Below are 22007 nucleotides of genomic sequence, written 5' to 3'. Positions count from 1 at the left end.
TTTCTGGTGCTGTCAGATGCTCTAGGCTTATTTTTATCCATTTGCTAACCGGGTCCTGGAATATCAAACATTTCTCTAAGGAGCCCCATGTTTTTCGCTGGAAATGGTATTAAAAACCAAGCCCTACGTGTGCTGGTTTGTACTGGATTAAATAAACTTTTTGTCTCCTAAAAAGGGGGAAAAAGGTTAAAAGCCCAATTTGTTTTATTTACCTCAGACAATGTCTAACTAGCATATGCAGTGACCTGGGGGACTCCTGCCTTCTGCCTTTGGCTCAGAAGGCAGCTCAGCCCTCTCCCTCTGCCCCTCCTCCTTGCTCCTTCTCTCAAACAAAATCTTCAGAGCTATGCCATTACCTCAACAAATAACCTTGAAAAGGCTAATGCAGTAATGTGTCTGTGGTGGTGGTGGGGGGGGTCAGCATTCATGAAATTTATGTATCTCCCTTTATACTTTAATAGTATTTCTAAAACAAACCCCCTTTTTTGTTTTAAACAAAGGTAGCTTTGGTTCAATGTGGGAATTGTTTTTCTTTTATCCCCCAATGTGGGATTGGAATTTGCTGTTTTTGCTGTTGTAGGTGAAGAAGGCAGGCAAACATGAATCTTTTAGGCACTTTTTATTTTCCAAAAAAAATTGTCGTTAATATATAAACATCTCATTCTCTCAAAAAATTCTACAACTATACAGCTGTTTGCTCCATTATTTGCATAGGAAATGACCACAATACAAAAATAAGAGGGGAAAAGAAGCAAAACAGCAACCAATTTATGCTTTGTATGTAGGCATGTTCCACGTATAAACATTTTGAAGCCTTACAAAATATTTACACCGTTTGTCATCTATTTACACATTTTAAGAGCAACTTTTCTAACGAACAAAACTATAATTTATCAAGTTATGAAAATCTTCTAAAAAAAACTTACTATATTACCACAAAATAAATAAAGATAAACAATATTTTAAAAACAAAATTAAGTTTCCATTTTCAATTAAGACCCCTTTTGGCATTTTGCTTATTTATTCTGCCCTTTGGTTAACAGCATCAGCATCACATTACTATTATATTGCATATATGTAGCACTTGCTTCCTTACGCTTTCAACATGTCATTTAATAATTAAAGGCAGACACTGAGTCAGTATTAACAATGATTATAACTAAACTGCACTGTAATTTAGGTAAAATTACTGTGTCTCACTGTATATTACATGCAAAATCCATATAAATTGTCGTTTAACCAACAGTACTGCGTAAGCGAACATTCCAGTATGCGAAAACTGCATCATGAATTCAACATTTCCACGTGAGAGCTGCATGTCCTCCTTTTTTAAAATGATACTGCTTAGCTTATTGTTAAGAGTTTTTCATTTTTACGTATTTTATCTTTAAGCTCTGGAGTTCACAATTCATATAAAACGACTTTCATATTTAAAGTAATCCTATTTTCATCAGTGCATGGAATCTGCATTTTAAGTTCATTTGAATGATTTCTTCCTCCTAAAGAAATGAATTTGGTGAGGTTTGAAGAGGTATTTTACCACAAATTCTAACTGTAAATGTATTCATGTTTTTTTTTCAAACAATTATTTATGATTTTCCCCCAAAAGAATCTTAGAAAATTTGTAATAAACCTATAAAGCTGATTTGCATATTTACAAAATTTTGAATAGCAAATATAGGCAACTCATATAAAAACAAACAGAAAAACACATTTGTTCAATGGCTATTTGTGAATTGCCAGGTACAATGCGCACCTCTAAGGAATTATCTAATATTGAAAAAAAAAATAAACTACTTGATGTCAAGTAAAATCTTGACATACAATCCAACCTTCTTCCTGTGCCTGCCAACTGACTTGTTTACTAAACACTGTCACATTAAATGATGGTGCTTAGGTAGAAACACTGCAAACACACCCTGCACCCCCACCCCCCTACCCACAACTGAGATGTGGCTGCCTGTCAGGAGATGAAATCTGCTTGAGTAAAGCCATATACATTACAGCAAGCATTCCAGATTCTCAAAAGGACCAAACACTTTGGTATTCATACAAGGTATTCCCTGTTTTCTCAAATATACAAAATATACATTTCCAGTTTTTTGTTTTCTTTTTCTTTTTTTTTTATATATATACGTTAAGTTTGTAGTTTAAAACTTTTGCCAAAGGAACTGCAGAACGTCAGTGTGGATTGCATAGGCACGGCAGGCCACAGCGGGGCTCTCAGTTCTGGTGCCTCTTCATGTGCAGGGCCAGGTGGTCGGAGCGGGAGAAGCTGCGGTTGCACACGCCGCACTGGAATGGCTTGGCCCCCGTGTGCTTCCGGTAGTGGCGGGTCAGCTCGTCAGAGCGCGCGAACCTCCAGTCACAGCCCTCCCAGGTGCACTTGTACGGCTTCTCACCTGTGACAACGGACCAAGAGGTGGTGAGGGGGGCCTGCTTGCAAAATAAATGTTGCAGACACTGCCTGAGAAGGACAAGTCTTTAAAAAAAAAAAAAAAATCATGGTCCAAGAGAAGGTTGGTTCATAAATTCCATGAGGATCTAGACTTCCTCAAGAACCTAGTGAAGAGAGCCGCTCTTTCCTAGGTAGTATTCAACCTAATACTGTAGATACATCTATAGAAAGACAGATGTATCTGGACTTCTCACAAGCAGGAAAATTGTGATTTCGAATGTGCAAGACGAATGGGTGCTTATTTGTTATGTACTGTTTCCAAACATGTAAATCCATGAACGACTAGATGCCCTCAGGGGGCTTCATCACCGCTGTGGGAACTCAACTTCTACACCAACAAACCCAAGTTAAACAAGCACAGGACTAATGGCTCTGCCGGCCAAGGGAGGAAAACATTCCGAGGCTGCTCAAATCACCAATACCACAAACTCAATGTACCACACAACTGCGATCCTTTTCAAATGGGGTCCAGTTTCTGGATTAGCTAGATGAACCTTCATATGAACAAGTTAGCTGTCTGAACACAGGGCCTCCAAAATGGATGAAGGGGCACTCACTCTTCGAAATTCACTACAGCACACACACATTCACACCTTCCCATTGTTCAGTCAGATAAAACCAAAATAAAGCTAGGAACATATTAAAGTTTAATTGGTCTTGAAGCTTTATGCATCTTGTATTTAATAAATTCCTCGACCAGATCAGAAAGTCTGATACCAGTAACCTCACTTTGGTGAAGAATCATGGAACTGTAATACTTCTAACATTTGCGGATACAGACATGTATCTGCCCTGTGTCTATTACCTGCCAGGCACTGTCCTGAGTATGTGGGACACAGTGGTCAACAGAACAAAAATGCCTGGTCTCATGGGAGTTTAACAAGCATTATACCTGTTTTAAAAGTTCTCTGATTAATCTCCTTATTCTTTCACAGCACTTTCTAACTCTGGTAAACTGACATTTAGGCCACAATCCCACCACAATTTCTAATATTCTTAATGTTGTCTGAAGTCTGCTAGTTGCTAATCTTTCAAATCCACTTAATATTGATAATGCAGTCTTAACTCCCAGTGTAAGAATTAACCCACCCTATTTAAACTGAGATCAGGTATTCCCCTAAATAAAGCCCAAAACCTGAGGAAGTTTTACTGCTATTATTTATGCTCCCTTATGTTAGAATTTTCTATGAATTTCAAAGTTTTTAGATAAATTTTCTTATTAAAGTACTACTGTTGGTTTTATTTGGATACCTTTTAAAACTGTGAATAGTCACACTCCTGAATTCCTTAAAACGTGGTTTCTTGTGAAAGAGAAGAGCCTCCAAGTCACTTTGAACACTCTTCTTAGTACAACCCAACAACCTGTCTGATTTAGCAGTATCATGTTTAAGTTTTAAGATTATTCAACTGAGTTCACATTTTACAAGACACTGTACACAACAACTGAGATTTCTATAGCTTGTAGTTAGTTTATTTTTGCTGTCCTGGTAACTACTCTGACTCTTAAAATCCCATAAGGACAAAGGGGCAGAACAGCCCTTTGAAATTTATACCTATTATCTCCTAGATTTTTCTTTCAACTTCTATGGTATGCATCCCCAAAAATCTTTCCTCTCTGCTCTCCTCTGGCTCTGAACCAATACAGAAATCCGTAATTTTTAAAAAAATTTTCATTTAAAATATATTGTCTCAATTCCTGAAGGTTTTTTTTTTCCAGTATAAATTCTATAAAACACACTCAAACATTTTAAGTACTGTAGTAAACTCTTCTCTCTCAATTTGTGTTCATATTATTTAATAACAGCACGCACTCTTGTAAAAGCGAAAAAAGTTAACTTTTGCACAAGCATTTGTTTCTGTTCCTTGTGAAAAATAAATAGCAGAAACAAACATGTTGGTTAAATACTTCACTGTCAATTAATGGAAAGAGAAAGTTACTTCTGATGTCTGAGGCAAGGAAAAAAATTCGTAAAGTGCTCCAATTTTAGAAGAAATCATTCTAGTCTTTTGCATTTAATAAATAGCAAGAAAACTGAATTTTCAGAGTTTATTTAAGAAACAAGGGACACTAGACTCTTTTTGTTCACTATTTTTATTGGCTATGAAGCAATAAACTGCACCAATGTTTTTTAAAGTTTACTTTACTGATTGGTTGAAAAACGGTAGCCATTAAAGTTCCTAAAACATTTGGGTTTTTGCTCTCAATTTATGCACATCTATAGATTATTCAGCCAAGAATACTACCAGTGTGTGGGACATTAGTTACAGGGCCAAGTCTTTACTATAAAAGCAAGGACAACTATTCCCCACTTGGGGCAGTTTCTATGGGATTTATTCAAGTGTCAACACGGCTCAAGTAAAACATCATAGAGGAAGCTGGTACCCAATTTCTGGCCAAATAGTAGTTCGGGCCTTTCTTCCTCAGCCAGAAACACTATGCACAGTACTTCTGGGAAACCAAACTGACTTCCTTTAAGTTATTTCAACAGGATAGAGCTTTCAAAAGTTTAATTGGATTTTTACAGAATCTCTTTCCAATACCACCAATTTAAAATATTTAGTTAAGCTCTTTCAACATCAACTGTATTTTTAAGTTCTCATGCTGTTAATGTGAAACTTTCCAAAGGCAAAAAGAAAAAAAGTGACAAGTTTGAACAGCATTGAAAACAAGCTTCAACTTTATCTCAAAAAAAGTATGTCTTTTCTTCTACTTTAAAATTAACCAGAAGTATTTTTGCTAGGAATCCCTTATCTTTTTTAGAAATTATTCAAGTTCAATATACACACTTTCAGTACTGAGAAAAACAATGAATATATTTCATAAAAATGGAAAGCAAAGCACTACCAGTGAAAAGGAGGAACAGACACAAACATTCATTGAGTACAAACTGCAGAACCAGGTATTTCTCATTATTTCACTTAATCCTCACAGCAACTCATGAGTTAGAAGTGAAACAATGAGCTCCAGATTAAGAATCTGGGCCTGCCACTTTTCCTTAGCATCCTACTTAAGCCCTCCATTAGCAAACACTCCGTTAACTCTATACGAACAATTTAAAGAACACTTATTGTTCAAATTTATTTAAAGATTCTAAAGCCACTTGAGGAAGGTCAGCTATGGAACAGATTAATGGACTCAGAACAGGCCTTAAAACTGCAGATGGTGGGAAGCACAGGGCATACGTGAACCAGCCTCCAGCAGAGACCCACCTTTCAGGGCCAGTGGGGTCCAGATAACTGTTCTGACAATCCCTCAAATTATCACCTCATGATCGTTTCCCTTTACAAATGAATTTCAGGGGGTTAACAGAACATGTTTACAATGTACCTGAAATCTTTAGCAATGGACTAAAAAATCCTCATTTTTTCCCTCTGATAAACAGGTAAAAAATGACTTCTGAACCTACCACAACAGAATGGGAGGTTTCTCTGCTCTGCTGAGCATGTTCAATAGACTCCTACCAAGGTCTTTTCCTAGAACGTTCCACACACATTCTTCTAACAAAAGAAAAATATCATACATGGAAATATTGCTCAGAATAGCTATTTTAGGTAACTTTTCAGAAGTTTATTACCAGCAAATTGTACTGATCTCCTGCCTGATAACTAAAAGTAATTCAATCAATTGTATCCAACAGATACTACGAGAATTTTAGAAACCAGTACTTAGTAAACAAGTATAATCTGCACTAAATGACTTGAAAAACAAAACTAAGATGTAATCTTAATTTTCTCTTAAAGAAGACTTAAGTCACTGGCCTCAACTTAAAATCCATTTCCCATTCTGAGAAAACAAAATAATGCAAACAGTTAAAGTGGAATAAATTATTTTAATAGTTGGTACTTAATTCTTAAATCAGCGCTTATTTCAGAAGGAAAATGTTTTTATGTACTTTTTACATTGTTAGATTTAAAACATTACTAGACATCATTAGACACTTAGGGAATTGAGTCTGAAACAGTCTCTATATATTCTAAGAAAAGGTGAAAAATGGGAAAACAAAGATTAAAGACATTATTGGGGAAATAATAGTAACTAAAAAGAAGATAAGGTAGTATGATTTGGGCTCATTAGTTTGTATTTTTATGTAGCTATGCCAGTAATTTTCCATTTAAAAAATCTTTTCATTGAAACTCCTCGTATTATTAAAAGCACATCTCCTATACTTGGAACAGAAGGGTTCATTTAGAAGATTAGTATTATCTGTATTTGCAAAATGCAACTAGTGTTTACTAGATAAACAGTATCCTGTCAATAATGCACCTTTTTTCAGTAAACTGATTAATTAAAAGGAGATAGAAGAAATTCCTTCTTTCTCCCTGCCAATTTGTGGTCAGTTCATATGCTTACCCTTTCTTTGAAATCTGATTCACCTTAACACTTCCAGAAAACCTCTGACACGCCAGGAGAGATCATTCCATTTCTCTGTATCCCCCTATAGTACCACTTACATTCGTTCTGAATGACTGGTTTGCACTTGCACATATACTGCTGTTAAGAGGGTTCAAAGCTGTGTTTTGCCTCCTTAACTAGCTTTGGAAGTTCCTCAAGGACAGACTATCTTCTGCTCCAGCTGCAATGCCACACTTCTCATAATGCATCTTTGGAACAATCCCATGTTTGGCCCAAGCCTGACTAATTCTGATTTTTTCATCCATGAAAAGCAGGTAAGGGGGGCACCTGGGTGGCTCAGTGGGTTAAAACCTCTGCCTTCAGCTCGGGTCATGATCCCAGGGTCCTGGGATCCAGTCCCACATTGGGCTCTCCGCTCAGTGGGGAACCTGCTTCCCTGTCTCTGTCTGCCTCTCTGCCTACTTGTGATCTCTGTCAAATAAATAAATAAAATCTTTAAAAAAAAAAAAAAGTTAAGGTATTATTAAGAGACAGGAAAGCACCTGGTGGAATCTACCCAAACTGTCACATTGTCTACCCCCACCCGCCACCGCCACCAACTCCCTGGTTCTATTATCTCACTAAATGTGTGTTTAGTGCTTTTAGGACATGTTCAGAATCCACTTAGCAAGGAATCCATTTATTATCCATCATGTAGAGAGTTGTGCAAGGATAAAACAAGTGCTCCTTTACAGAAATGGACTAGAATTGATGGAAACGAAGGAGTTCTGAAGCTCCTACTGCTGGTCTAAAACAGCAAAGGGACTTCTGGGGCCAAAAGAACAGTGACCTGACAAATCCAAACTGCAGTCAGGGGTTACATTTGCAGTCTCCTCCCTGAGCGACTCTCTAGGCCCCCAAGTTTCTGCACATCTCCTAAGGATTCCCCACAAAACATTGAAAAATCCTTGCTAATTGTGTTAATGAAATACCAATTCTTGAGTCTTCTGACAAAAAGATGACACTCAGATTCACTTTCTTATTAAGAGTAAGAACTTAAACTGACTTTTTAAGAAACAGTCAATGAAAGATTTTACCTTCCCCCTTTTAAACCAAAGCAAACAAATTCTGTATTTTAACTTTTCTAGCACTGAATGAGTACTAGGATAGCCTTTCCTCTAATGCATTTACTGTGGCTACCTTGACTTGACAAGTTTTCTCCCAACTCTTTAAAGGTCTGTATTTGTCAAGAGTCAGAAAGAAACATTATTCTGTTTTATTCTAAGTTACCTAAATGTGCACTTCTAGAACAGCTAACTTCCCCTATCAGATTTAAAGGTCCTTGAGTATAAATAATACAGGCTGATAGAATAGGAATAGTGCTAGAGAGATACTTTTACTAAAGTAGGACATCACTTTGTTTCTAACCTTCCACCAGAAAAAAAAATGTAGGTCATCAAGTAAACAGCTACTACATTCTATAGAACTAAAAATACCTGTCAAAGTAAAAATCTTGGGTGATTAAATTATTACATTAAAAAAAAGTGTATTACATTCTACCTTCAGAGCTGATTTCTATCTGACCTTCAGCAATTCCATTTCATCTGCTTATCAACTACCTTTCTCCCACTAGTTTCTAAGAACAAAACAGAAGAGAGATTCTCTTTGGATTCTCCACAAAATTTTACTTAATCAAATTATACATCTTAATCTTTGATAAGCCTTATCATCTCAAGACAATGTTTTATCAATTTCCTATGTAAATGTTTTTCAGATGAAAAGAACAAGTCCTAGAAGCAAAGTTTAATTTTCCCAGTGAGTCACTAAAAAGAATTTTTTCTAAGTTTTCATGCTCATAAATACCTTTTCCAAGGGTCTGAAGTAGCAAGTCTCTTAAGCCACTACTTTTCTTATGTAAGCTTTAAATGGTCAATAGAGAATAAATTTCAAAGCTGCAAATAGAAGTAATTTAGGAATTTTAATAATATCTGAAATTATAAGCTAAATGTGATACTTTTACCTGCACATTTTCAAATACAGACTCAAAAAATCCACTGAATGCTAAGTAATTTCATCCTGCCCAACTCTTCCACCTCTACCAATAAAACAGGTTACCAAGTAAAACACCAATGGACTGACTCTAGATCCAAACTGTATGATCTCCATTATGGCCATCTAACTACCTACTTCATCTAGAGAGGAGAGAGACTTACGCTAAATTTTTCAAGGAAGTGAAATTGTTTTAATACTTTCCTTCCTTCCACAATTCCACAAAAAAAGGAGTAACTCATGTTCTCAACATTTTGAAGGTTTTAGTGGCCAAGTACCATGAATTTTTACTCGTCAACTCTATTTTTAAACACAAATCTATACCTAATACACATTAGATAGTAATATAAGTATGGAATAAAGAACTAGACAGGAAATTTATGTGAGGAGTTTAGTACCTAAACTGAAACTAAAATCATCTCAAGAAGAGATTGTACATTTTAAAGTATGCATACTAAAATATTAATGTGTCATTAGGAAATAAAATGTTCTACATAAGTGAAACAGGATATGGGAATGTACCCCCTTAAAATTTAAGACTTGGCCTAAAAATCTTTCCAAAAGGTACTGTGCATTTTTTTCTTAATTAAACAAAGCATCCCAAACAGCTCACTATAAAATGCAGCATTAACAAATATAGTGCCTCCCTGAATCCATTTTGTGTTCCTATGTTATTGTAGTTTCCATTTTCTTTTGGGGGGGGGAGGTATTTCCAATTGTCCTCTCCTTGTCAGCCCTTGGCAAGTCGTAAGGGCCTGTACAAACAGTCTCCGTCTAAGGGATACTTGAGCCAAGTGTGTGTGCAGCTCAAAGACTTCCATGCACACACAATTGCTCTCTTCTTGCCCCGTTCCAGGTAGCTGAGACTGCTCAATGTCTAAAAATGTTTCCTTACCCTAATTTCCCAACCACTTTCAGGTATTCTTTAGGGTTAAGTACATATCCACTCATGTGACTGAAAGCACTAAGATTTTTTTTTTTTTTAAAGATTTTTTATTTATTTGTCAGAGAGAGGGAGGGAGAGCGAGCGAGCACAGGCAGACAGAATGGCAGGCAGAGGCAGAAGCAGGCTCCCCGCCGAGCGAGGAGCCCTATGTGGGACTCGATCCCAGGATGCTGGGATCATGACCTGAGCCAGAGGCAGCTGCCCAACCAACTGAGCCACCCAGGCGTCCCAAGCACTAAGATTTTAAACACCTGTACTGAGTGAGTTCACTAGTTTCAGAACTTTTTCTTTGGAAAATACTTTTTACTAAACCATAAATACCATTTTCAAAAAATTTCCAAACTCAAAGTAAAAGCTGTATTTCACAGCCACACCAAGAAACCAGTAGCAGTAGTTAAGAAAGATTTTCAATTTCTTGCAAATTTTTCTTTGTATATTATAGCCTTGACTTTCTTTCCCTATTGTATTTTACCTTTTTTTGGCCTCAGACTGTGCTTAGAATTACTTTAAATCTTCAGCTGATTTGTAAGAGCAACATGCTTAAGTGAATCTTTTCCTTAAAAGTGCTCAGGAGCATTTTTAGATGACAGGGAGTACAGTCCCTTATATACATCAAAAAGGCATACACAAATTTCAGCAGAACATTTGCAGTTACATGCTTTTTAACTACAGTATACCAGCTGACACTACTGTCCAGAAGCAGCCATAATTATTTCTAACCAGAGGCATGGTATGTGTATACACGCATTACAACTAACACAAACACCCACAAACCCATACAAGGGGTACCTCTACAGACCTATAATATATGGACATGTAAGTGAAATATAACCGTTTCTTAAAATACACGGAAAGTACATCTCAGGTGTTTTGTGAGACCATTCAAAGATAGAATGTTGTAGTATCTGTATATTCTTTATGAATAAGAGAGAAATCTATAAGAGAGAAATCAAGTGTATAAACTTAGAAAAATGTTTAGAAGGATGCTATGGAATTTCTGGTTCAAGGAAACTTGCTATCTTCTACATTCATCCTCAATTTTTTGAAAAAGGTCTTGTTTTGGAAAGACCATTCCCTTATGTTCAATTTGCAAGTCAAGCACCACTTACTGTCTGAAACTCCAGAATAAGCAATTAAATAGAATTCAGATGTAGTTTGTTTTAATTGCTTAAATCATTTTTAAAACATAAGGTAACTTGACATTTTAAAGCAATTACAATTATATCCCATGGAAATGCTAGGGTGGCTTTTCACATTCTGCCTGCAAAATGGCAATCCCTTAAAAAGCAATTTTGTGTATCAAATTCAAGATCCCCATATAGATTTTTTTAAAATCTCCTAATAAACTGTCCAGGGTGGGAGCAGGATGGAGGGCACAGTAGGGAACATGTATTCAAAACTAAACAGCTATTAAATAAGTGAAGCTGTTTAGAAATACCTGGGTCTTTAAGGGAGAAAGAGGGAAAAACAAAGATATTCTCACTTCAGATACATTCATTAAAAAAACAGTCAGGGAGGATCCAATGAGCGCGCACAGGTAATTTTAAAAGACAGTGTCTAGAAACTAGAAATGAGGAGAAAACCACCTCAATGCTCTATGATTACCCAAGAACGGGTTTAGCCAGATGAACAAGTCAGCTACAAACCCTCCCCCCCACAAGGCATTTGAGACTATCAAACAAAACTTTATTAAACTGGATTACATGGTCTCATTCATTAGATGTTGATGGCCACACGTATGATCAGGTGAGAAAGTTGATGCATGGGACCCAAACTAGGCCTGCGTCCTCTTTTTAGTTTGATTTTATTAGTACGGTCACTGTTAGACAGCCCACTATTAAATTTCTTTGCCAGCAGGTCAAGTTCCAGAATCCCAGCTAGTAAGTATTGAGAGCACTAACCCCTGACAGGGGTTTCAAGGCCACTCAGATATGCTGACTATATCCCTGCAATAAGCAGTTGATTACAGTGTGATATGCAATTGCCCTCTTTTTATTAGGAGACTTTAAACCTCATGAAAAACATGTTCCCTCCTTCGTTAACTCCCATTTCAAGGGCTTTCAAAGAAGAAGAAAAAAAAATCGTTCAAATGTTTCAAACTTATTTCTACTCCCATTAGTCAAAATTCAGGTAAAACCCCATTTTCAGTGTTTTCTTCCCTAACACAATTGTTGATATTCTATTAACAGCTATTTTAGTATTTCTACATGGAATGTTTTCTTGGCCATCATTTGCATTTTGAAAACTGTAGACTGAGTTTATTATATACTTATAGTGGTTGTTTAACTACAAACATAATTTGTACTTGAGCTGCTTATGTAGGATCATGCCTTTCATATAATCGCTTTATAGCTAAAAAACTTCAGGCCAAAACCACCCATTCATTTCACTGATAAATACCTGAGCTATCTTTTCTTTAAAAGCAATTTCTCAGAAAAGTCCTGGAAATCTACCCTGCCAATACTACTTAGATTTTAATAAGGAGTGTTTATCACTAAGATATCAAGTATTACTTCCTTACATGCATACAAAATGTCTGCAGCCATATTCCTCCTAGTGTTCTATCTCAGCACTGACCTTTGTTCAAAGGCTTTTACTTTTTAATGCAGCAGTTAGAGATAACTACTTCATTTATCAAAACTCAATTTCCATAGTAACATCTAGCCTGGGGAGATTCAAGTCCTCACACTAATCCAACAACCCATTCAAAGAAACTGTTGAATACTTTGGTTTCCATAGCAATGATGGAATAAAACATTTTGCTAGGTCATTGCTTTTATTAGCAAACTTATTCTTTGAACTTTAGGTAAGGCTGAATTTACCAAGGGAAAAAAACACTATCATTTCATGTAAGTTCTTTCCTTCAGGGACGGCCTTTTAGGAAAATCACAGATAGTAACCATCTATGTATTTGAAAATATTTTGGGTATTTGGAAGCTTTTAAAAGCATGCCATGTAGTTTTGTCCTAAAATGGTTTCTAATATAGTTTTATAATTAAAAAGCATTCCAAAGTGAACGTATAGATTTGACAAAATTAGTATTTGTAAAATTAAAGTGACTCCACATAAAAGCACATTCTAAACAAGGATGAAATAGAAACTAGAATAAAGATAGTCTTAAATAGCTCAAATCTGGGCTGGCACAGTGTGTAGAATTAACTTTTAAACCATGACCCCATCCTTTGCCTCATATTAATAGTCCGCAATTTCGGCCCTTCCTTTCATCAACCACAGAAAAAATGCTAAACAGAGATTTTAGGTTAAAGGTGAAATTAAAGATAATGTATTAGGCAGTTATGCTTTACATGCTAAATGGAAAAGTTTTAGCATTTAATATACCTTACAGAAGCCAACTGATTTGTTATGGAAGAAAGAAAATGAGTTACATTCTTTTTCCTTCAAGGCAGAAATAGCAATGCCATTAAAATCCATTAGTAAACGTCGTTGTTTAACATTTTGGGGCAATTCATTCTACGTGAGGTGACACGGCAAGGTCTTGGTAAGGGAACATCAGCCTTCAACTAGACTTTTCGCTGAACTGAATTTTGAGCCAAGCCAGTGCTGAAAAGGTCGGCCATTAAAAAATAAAGGTTGACAGAAGAAAGAAGAGATCAAACACGTGTTGGCTTTTAAAGGATGAATACCACTTACACTATTTACACAACTCACAGAATTAACAAGGAAATTACATACCAGTATGAGTCCTCAGGTGAGCTTTTAAATGAGACGACTTTGTATAAACTTTTGTGCAGCCTGAAATAAAGGAGAGGAAGAACAGCTTGTCATTTTGGAGATCTTTTGAAATCTTTACATTTGATGATTCAGTGTTAAAATCGAGCTTTAAAGAAGAAATCACTATTTGAAGCGTCAGTTTTAAAGGATGCCCCTTGTCACCTTATTAAAAGTATGAAGTGATTTACTTTATGTCCCACTTCAGCAGAAAAAGCAGATAAGCAAGTAAGCTACAAATGGGAAATACGTGTTTATATTACAGTAGGTGCTTTATGCTAGTAACATATACTTCAGTGATTTAACTTTTAATGGCTCTAGAGCTGACAGCGTTAAACCTTGATCCAAGATGACTGCAATTTTCTGTACATTTTTTTTTTAGTGTATCATGCTTTATCATGTACCAGTCAATAAATTATACCCTGTATTAATCATAAACTAGCTTATGCCAGCAACTTGTAGATAAAGCCATGACCATCCTCAATTCAAGAATGAGCATATGCTCACATGCTATCAGAACTATCCTTAAATCTTTTCTGTAGACAGTCTTGTAATACACCATCAACAGAGCAGCCTACTTAATCTCAGCTTCATTACCACACCTTATTTTCCCTACCTTATCTAATTCTTTTTGGGTCACTTTAATTTATAATTAAGAACTCCAATTTATACGATACAAGTAACTCTGGCTTAACACAGAATTCTAATTTTTATTCAATATTAGAAGTCCGAAGTAACCTTTTCCAGAATATTCTAGTTTGTTTTTTTTTTAAATACATAAAACCAGCAAGAGACAAACATTGCAGGGTACAGTAAAAGACTGAGATATGAAAAGAACCATGTAGGTGGTTTTTTTCATTGTCAAGTACTACTTTCCTACGTAAATTTAAAATCTGAGATTAAAAAAGGTATGCGCGTGTGCACGCATGCACACACACACTCTTTCTCAACACAGGTATTGCTGCTTCAAACCGGGTTGTATCACGTACCAGGGTAATCGCAGTAGTGGATGCGTCGTTTCTCCAAATCCGGGTTACTCCTCCTATTGTATCTGACAGGCTGGATGCTTTGCGAGTTAACTGGCAGGGTGGCAGGTAAATTTGGATTGTGAATTGCCAGTTTAGAAGCAATTGTAGCAGCATAGGATGGAGGTGGGGTCAGATTCTGGAGCATCTCTGCTTGTCTATCTGGACTTCCCGGCTCTGAGCTTGGTGGTGACGGGGGAAAGTAAGTGGCCTGCTGTGGCAGAAACTGACTTGGCATTGTGTATGTGCAAGGGGGCATGCCCTGGAACTGTTTCATTGCAGTCTGCGGAACAGCAGAGGTGTGTGTGTTAAGGCCTGTCATGGCGGCTGACATAGAAACATTGAGAGTGTCCATTACTGCTGTCTGGTTTGTAGAACTGGGCATATCTAGATCCGGTGTATTCAGTAGCTGGTAGAGGTGGCCCTGCTGGGGAGGGACAGAAAGATGAAGATCTGGTGTAGGAAGTTCTTGTTTGATGAAAATATTGTTCACCTCTGGAGCTGCGGTCTGGTGGGAGCTGAATATACTGGTGAACTCAGGGAGGGCCTGGGTCGGGGCCGGAGGAGGGGCAGTCGTTTCACTCTGGTGGCTGAAAATGGTAACAGGTTCTGTCTTGATGTGTGTTACACACGGTCTCTGGGATTTGTAGAGGCCAGTTCTCAGGTGAGTGATGTCAGGGAGGAAGACGTTCATGTTGATACTGTAAGGTAACCCTTCACTGTCAGTGAAGAACTGGTCTACGACTGAGGCACTGTCTCGTCTATACTTTTTATGCTCTGGAATTATAGAAACTGGAGGAAGCTGAGGTGTCAGATACTTCTCCATTTCACATCTTGTCTACAAAAGAAAAAATAAACAAACATGCATAATCCACCCAACTCATTATCTGGGTAAGGACAAACTTCCTGAAAATTCCCAACAATACCTGCGGAAAGTACTAGGGCAAACTTCTAAGTGTCACTTATAAACTTATCATATTTGTCAACTGTGTAATAACCTGGTTTACTAAAAGCCTTATGAAACTCTCTATAAGGTATATTTGGTAAACTGCTCCCACAATCAGCCCCCGACAAAAAGTGAAAGAAACAAATCAAGAAAAAGCAGCAGCACACAGAAACATTCTTTTCCAATCAATAATACATATTCCTTTCAAATAATAAAAATTCCTAATAATAATAATAATAATAAATATAATAATAATAATAATAATAAATCTAAATAAATAAAGTTTAAGAACTCACATACAAGCAGGATTCCCTGGCCCCACCACAGTTGAGTTTGCAACTTAAACACAGTATTGTAATACTGCCAAACCACCTCAATTCTGTTCATGCCACATTTATATTAATATAGGTGTGTTTAAACAAACAAAAACCTAAGCAAACCAACCTTAAAAATATTATCACTGAGTTGTTTTGTTTTGTTTTTGTCTGGACAGATATTGTTGAAACATCTGATATAAAACATATTCCTTGGCTGTTTCAGTGCCTTTTCTCATTTATAGGTCACTGGACAGTTAACTACAACCGTCTTGGGCAAAACACAGTATCCACAGAAAGAACAAAGCAACTTCACTTTCAACATTTGATCTAAATGTTGATTTTAATCAGCAGATTCTGTAATTGGTTAATATGATAATGAAATGTTCTATTCATATCCCTATCTAAAACAGATCTTTAATTACCTAGGGGAAAATCACTCCCTTGGTAGAGTGGTGCTAAGGAGTCCGTGGGTGGGGAGAGGCTGCTGTATCCTTAGCAGAGTCATCAGCAAAACATTTATCATGTCCTCCTCAGTGGCCAACGCTACATTCCCCCTTACTCTGTAAAAAGCTCAATCATCCCTTATCCTTGTGTCTCAAACCGAAAAGAAAAGTGACAAACCTGAAATAACCAAATCTTTTCCAAGTGGCGATTTTTTTTTTTTAGGACACAATCCAACTTGTAACTAATAGTCTCCCTGCGTCTTTTTACAGCTCTCTTCTATTCTAGTACAACATGAACTTCTATTTTAATTTTTAACATTGAAGAGTAAATTTTAAAAGAAAAACCCACTCCAACTAAATGGCTCATGAAACTATTAACCGTGGCATCGAAACTGGTGAAGAGTCGTCATTTTTTTGCTACTACGGAGTTTCAAAAGCGTTTCATATCGGACCTCCTCTATCATTCGGGGTGGATGCAGACACGGTTTCCCAGATAAACACGGTTTCAAAAATAAAGATTAACGCTCTCGTCATGTGAGTCACATCTCTGACAAATGCCACTGCCCTTTTGCAGCACGACGAAACTCGCGGACCCCCCGGACTAGGAGCTCAGTAGCAAATACGCCATAGACCAAGGGGCTATTAAATGAAGCGTCTCGAAATAAACCGAACTAAACCCTTTCGTGCACTTCGCTCCCGTGGTGGTTAGTGGTTTCTGATTTTAGCTCTTCCAGCTGTTTGCATGTGGGTATGTTTCCAATTTTTTTTTTTTTTCTTTCTTTCCTTGGGACAGGCTAAAAGTCCCGGGAAGTTTTTTCTGGGCTATATGACTCCCTGCGTGGGCGAAAGAAACAGGCGGTTGCTCTAATTCGGCTGCCGGGCAAGTGTAAAAGCCAACTGCCAGCTTTCAACGCGGCTCCGGGAGGAAATTTACGCGCACACGAAGAAAACAACACCCCCGGTCTTTTTTGGTCTTTCTTTTTAGGGAAAAACAAACGAAACGCTCCAATACCACCTTAGCTTTCCTAACTCTCGCTTCCCAAAGGCAGCCCCAGATCGCGTCTCAAGCAAGCTGAGCCGAGAGATACGAAACCAGCACCCCGAGGCGCCTCTCGCCAGCACCCCGATTTGCGTTTCCCCTTAACCTGAGACGACGTGGGGGAACCTCCCAGGGCAGCGCACTGCGGGGGCTGGAGGGTAAGGTGAAAGTCGGAATTTAAATAAGGTTGGATGTGAGGTACCAAGTCCCATCCCCCCAAACTAAGAAAACACGAAGTAAGGTGCGTGTTAGCACCCACTTGCCTCTAACCTCTCCCGGACGCGGCTGACGAGATTCATCCGGGACCCCCGCTCTTCCGGTCCCCCTACTTTCTCCCGGCGGACTGCGGGTGCCCAAGCCAGAAGGGCAGGGCGGGGAGGGGCTGCCCACCCAGCTCCGGCTCCCGGAGCGCCCCGACGCACGCCCCAGCCTGGAGCGGCCCCTGTCGCCCGCGCGTCGCAGCGGCGGGACACGCCCGAGCTCCGGGAGGGGGGTGGAGGGAGGGGAGCGGCTCTTCCTACCTGGACCAGCTCCTCAGGGGGCAGCCGCGGGCCAGCGGCGGGCGGCGGCGCCGGCTGCGGCGGCTGCGGGGGCGCGGGCTGAGCCTGCGGGTGGTGGTGCGGGTGCTTCAGCTCCTCGCCGGGGAAGAGCGCCGCGTCTCGGGCCGGGTTCGCGGCACCCAGCACGGGCTTGAGCTGCGCGAACACGGGCTCGTCCTGCGGGGCCGGCGGCTGGGGCACGGGTCCCAGGCGGGCGCTCATAGTCAGCACCCGCGTGGCCATTGGCACTCAGGGGGCGGCTCCGGGCGCGGGACGCGGGTCGGGCGCGCTTCCACCTCGCCCACGCTGCTTCGGGCCGGCGAGCTCGGCGCGGGGCCGCGGGCGGAGAAGGGGAGGCTCCGGGTGGACCCCCTCAGCCAACAGCAGGCGCGGTTTTCGAAGGCGCGCACGAAAAGCAAAACTCTTCCGCTCCGACACGCGTAAACGCCAACGTCCTCCGGGCGGCCACTTTCTCCCGCCCCGCCCCACCGCGCTCTCTCACTCGCCGGAGCCCGCTCCCGCCACCGTCTGTCTCCGTGAGCAAGCTGCGAGCGCGCGTACCTGCCCCGCGACTACTGACACTTGACGCCCGCCTCTATTTTACCCAACTCCGAGTGGGCGTGGCCCACCCACCTGACTGGCAGCGCTGCGGCGAATCCCGAAGCCTTGAGGCCGGCCGGGCCTGAGTGGGAAGCCTATGAGAAGGGAGAAGTTCACCCAGGCCCCGCCTTCGCCGGGCTAACCCGCCCTCTCGGGCCACGAGCTTTCGCGCGCAGGGCGGCCGCGCAGTTTGTACACAACTTCTCTGACAGATTGGGCTGACGGAGCCGGGGGCGGAGGAAAGGAGAGAAGCGGGTGGAATCTAGGAAGAGAGGGAATTAGGGTGGAGACCTGGAGGGAGATCTCTGCGGACTGTTCTCTGCCAGGATTAGGGAGAAAAAGGGTTTTGCACGTCTTAGGTGTTGTGCAAGGACCTGAAACTCAAAAGCTGAAATCCAGAAGGCAACTAGGTGGGGGCGCCAAGGTTTTTAGAGACTTGTTTCACGAGTGTGTATTTTTAAATATACAAAATGTACTTTTCTTTAGCGGAAAACGAGGGGCGGTGTGATAAATTTAAAACCAGCTCTCTTGTCTGTGTCTCTTCAGCAGTGAACATGTCCATTTAGCAAAGCAAATCCGGAATGTCGTGAATAAAAGGTTGAATGGTAAGATTTTTTTTTGAAGTCCTTGATAAAAGCTTGTTTTCCCCTACAGTATTTAAGTGGTTAGAAGAAGTTTCCACACACATTTCTAACTCCTATGCGTGTGTGGGGGGGGGAATGGGCCATATGAATTTTGAAGTTTTTAATATTTACACTTTGACTGTAGCCGAAGCATGGAAGCTAGTTTAAGCACGAACGACTGACTAGTTCAGATGTATTTACATAGAGATTACATCTTCGACTGATTTTTGCTAGCACTGTATATTCAAAAAAATGGAGTTTAATATTTACAAAACAGAAACGTAGCACATTTACCTAACACTATGGCACCTTTTCCTACGAAAAGACAATCGCAGAAGCCAAACATTAGACGCGCAGCAACTCTGAAAACTGGGAATCTAAATTTGTAGAAAGTAGTAGTCAAATATATTACCATCCATTAACTACATTATAATGGGAAGGTGAAGTTTTGCCAGCAATCACCTAAGGAAAACACTTCTTTAATCCTTAATGTTCTTGTATATGATTTTATCTGGCATATTGAGAAGCCGGAACAATAAACTGCAATAAAAATACCTGGTATATTACTACATATGTATATATGTTGACAGCACACTATACTATTAGACAATTTTACATATGCAACAGCCTACTCATCACTTCCCAGTAAAACAGCTTTAAAAAATGAGCTCTTAGAGTTTGAAGTGGCGGGTGGGTGGGAGGTTGGGGTACCAGGTGGTGGGTATTATAGAGGGCACAGCTTGCATGGAGCACTGGGTGTGGTGAAAAAATAATGAATACTGTTTTTCTGAAAATAAATAAATTGGGGGGAAAAAAAAAAGAATCTAAAAAAAAAAAAATGAGCTCTTAGAAAAAATGTTCACTTCAAAGAGGTGAATCTTTAAAAGTATGGCCCTCATTTCAGTGTGTAGATTAAAAAAATAATATACACATGAAATATTAGAGGTATTTATAACTAGAGAACAAAATTATGCTGTAAATTTTTTTCTCCTTTTCATTTCCTTTTTGTTAATAAATGATTCATCTTTATAGCCGTGATCACTTCTTTCAGAGAGTGGTTGACGACTACTTCCATGTTACCAAAGTAGTATTTAATAAGTCTTTTTGCTAATTTTTTCCTAAGCAAACAGTCCCATGGTATCCACGTTCACCTTTAAAAAAGCTGTCCTGATTTTCTCTAAGATTGAACCCAAGTATGTAATTAAATAATTTAAAAACAGATTATAGAATTGGCTTGGGATTTAATTTTTTAAAAATTGAACTTTGATAGATTTTCAGTTATAATGCTGATAACATGATCAAACCTGAGTGTGATATAGATAAGTCTTAACGGAAGTTCTAAATTCTTTTTAACTTAGGTTTAATACAATATAGTATCTATTTATATTTTAATTTGCCTCTACACTCCTCTAGACCTTTTCTTTTGTCTTTATCAGAGCATCAGTGGCCTATTACTTTAACCTGTTTTCACTACAATAAAATTCAGTTATTTTACTGGAAATGTTTCTATATTTCACACCATTTTTTAACATGCTTTCATTTACAAATGCTTTCCCAGTAGCTAAACAACATAAAACCCAACTATCTGATAAGTTTTTAATAAAATACTTGTCCAGTTCAGTTCTTTTTTTCCACATTTCCATTTTTTTCTAATGACTAAAGATACGAACTTAGCTATGGCTGGGCTCTCGATACATATATGTTAGAAAAGCTGAATTCAATTGTTGAATGTTTTTGTTCAAATATAAGTAGCATTAATTTAAATTTCATTTTTGACATAAGGATTCATAAAACAGGACTGCCACTTTTAAGTTATGGTTTCTCTGAAATCCCAGGCTCTCTGCAATCTCACAGAAAATAACTAGCTTAGCACTGTACAATAGTACGGAAATTGGAAAGTAATCCTTTTCTGAGACATTTGCCATGCGATTCTGAACATAGAAAGAACATGTTCAACCAAGCTTACTTGCTGTTAACACACATGCTACAGCTGCAAACCTGATTCACCGACTTTAACAACCTTTAACAAAAAGGGTTAAAACTTGATAAATATTTTTCAAATGTTCCAGGTTCTACATTGGCATGATGCCAGACAGTGTGAATGGACAGATCCTCAATTACTTTGAACTTTCTAGTTCTTTGCATTCCTTCCTGCTTAGTAGTGCGGTACCATTAGGGAAGATAGGAGAAAACAAAAAACAAATGTCAGGTTTCAGAAATCAATTAGTGGCCTGGCAGTGGTATGTTAACTGAACTGTGCCAAAACAGAGAATTCTGAGGGAAAGAAATAAAGTTGAGTAGTCAAGTTAGGTAGGAGGGTAAGCGTAGAAGCAGTGTGCATGCTTAAGCCCTTAGTCACTGGGCAACACAGATTTAGTCTTAGAATAAACCATAAGTGTCACTATCTTTACGGGAATAAATACGCCTGAATGTGTGGGGGCTGAACAGGCATTCAGTGATGGGGGGTGGGGGCAGGGAGGAGGCTTAAAGGAGGCCATGGGAGAAAAAAATGGATAAATAGCTTCTGAATGATGAGATGAGAGAAATATGAAGCTATCACTCAGGCAATGTTCACAGGAAGACACGGCAAAAGAAGTATCTGTATTCAGTTGTTCGGCCAAACTGTCAGGGACAGCTTGAAATTAAGACAGTTTAGACAACATTTTATTCACTTTGGAAAATTTTCATGGAATATTCCATCTCTGTAAAGTCAGAATCAAATTACCGAGTGATATCGGACTACAGAAAAAGCACGAGAATGAGTAAAAATAATTTTTTATAAGGGAATACACGCTTCTCTAGGGTAACAACATTATTCCATTTAAAGTGATTTTCTTGGTATTAACTGATTGCCTACCTAATGTTAGAATTTGTATCAACAGAAACATGAAGGACCTAATTATTGTCCTCTAAAACATTTCACATTTTAAATTGTTTAACTTGCTCATTAATGGCAACTG

General features: G+C 38.9%; 1 protein-coding gene across 3 annotated transcripts; it reads right to left on the bottom strand.

Annotated features, from left to right (window-relative positions):
• Positions 1 to 604: 604 nt before the first annotated feature.
• On the bottom strand, positions 605 to 18389 carry KLF5 (Kruppel like factor 5). 3 transcript variants are annotated; one of them, XM_044249867.1, is made up of 4 exons: positions 17807 to 18389; positions 14505 to 15378; positions 13480 to 13539; positions 605 to 2402 (listed from the first exon to the last, which is right to left on the bottom strand). In XM_044249867.1, the coding sequence occupies exons 1-4, from the start codon at positions 18065 to 18067 to the stop codon at positions 2224 to 2226; spliced, it is 1374 nt and encodes a 457-aa protein (XP_044105802.1). In that variant the 5' UTR covers positions 18068 to 18389; the 3' UTR covers positions 605 to 2223. The 3 variants fall into 3 exon arrangements, with proteins under 3 accessions (XP_044105802.1, XP_044105804.1, XP_044105803.1); XM_044249869.1 differs by lacking the exon at positions 17807 to 18389 and adding an exon at positions 17556 to 17574; XM_044249868.1 differs by lacking the exon at positions 17807 to 18389 and adding an exon at positions 17549 to 17568.
• Between the last annotated feature and the right edge of the window lie 3618 nt (positions 18390 to 22007).

The sequence above is a fragment of the Neovison vison genome, chromosome 5 (genome assembly GCF_020171115.1).
Source record: "Neovison vison isolate M4711 chromosome 5, ASM_NN_V1, whole genome shotgun sequence".
Classification (NCBI taxonomy): domain Eukaryota; kingdom Metazoa; phylum Chordata; class Mammalia; order Carnivora; family Mustelidae; genus Neogale; species Neogale vison.
The sequence above is the reverse complement of the archived record's forward strand: the minus strand, read 5'-3'. Positions and strand labels throughout refer to the sequence as shown.

Coding starts and splice junctions, on each gene's coding strand:
- KLF5 (XM_044249867.1), bottom strand. CDS start 18,067: ATGGCCACGCGGGTGCTGACTATGAGCGCCCGCCTGGGACCCGTGCCC. Junction 13,540..14,504: donor CCACTACTGCGATTACCCTG/GTACGTGATACA, acceptor CCTTTATTTCAG/GCTGCACAAAAGTTTATACA. Junction 2,403..13,479: donor TCACCTGAGGACTCATACTG/GTATGTAATTTC, acceptor CCGTTGTCACAG/GTGAGAAGCCGTACAAGTGC.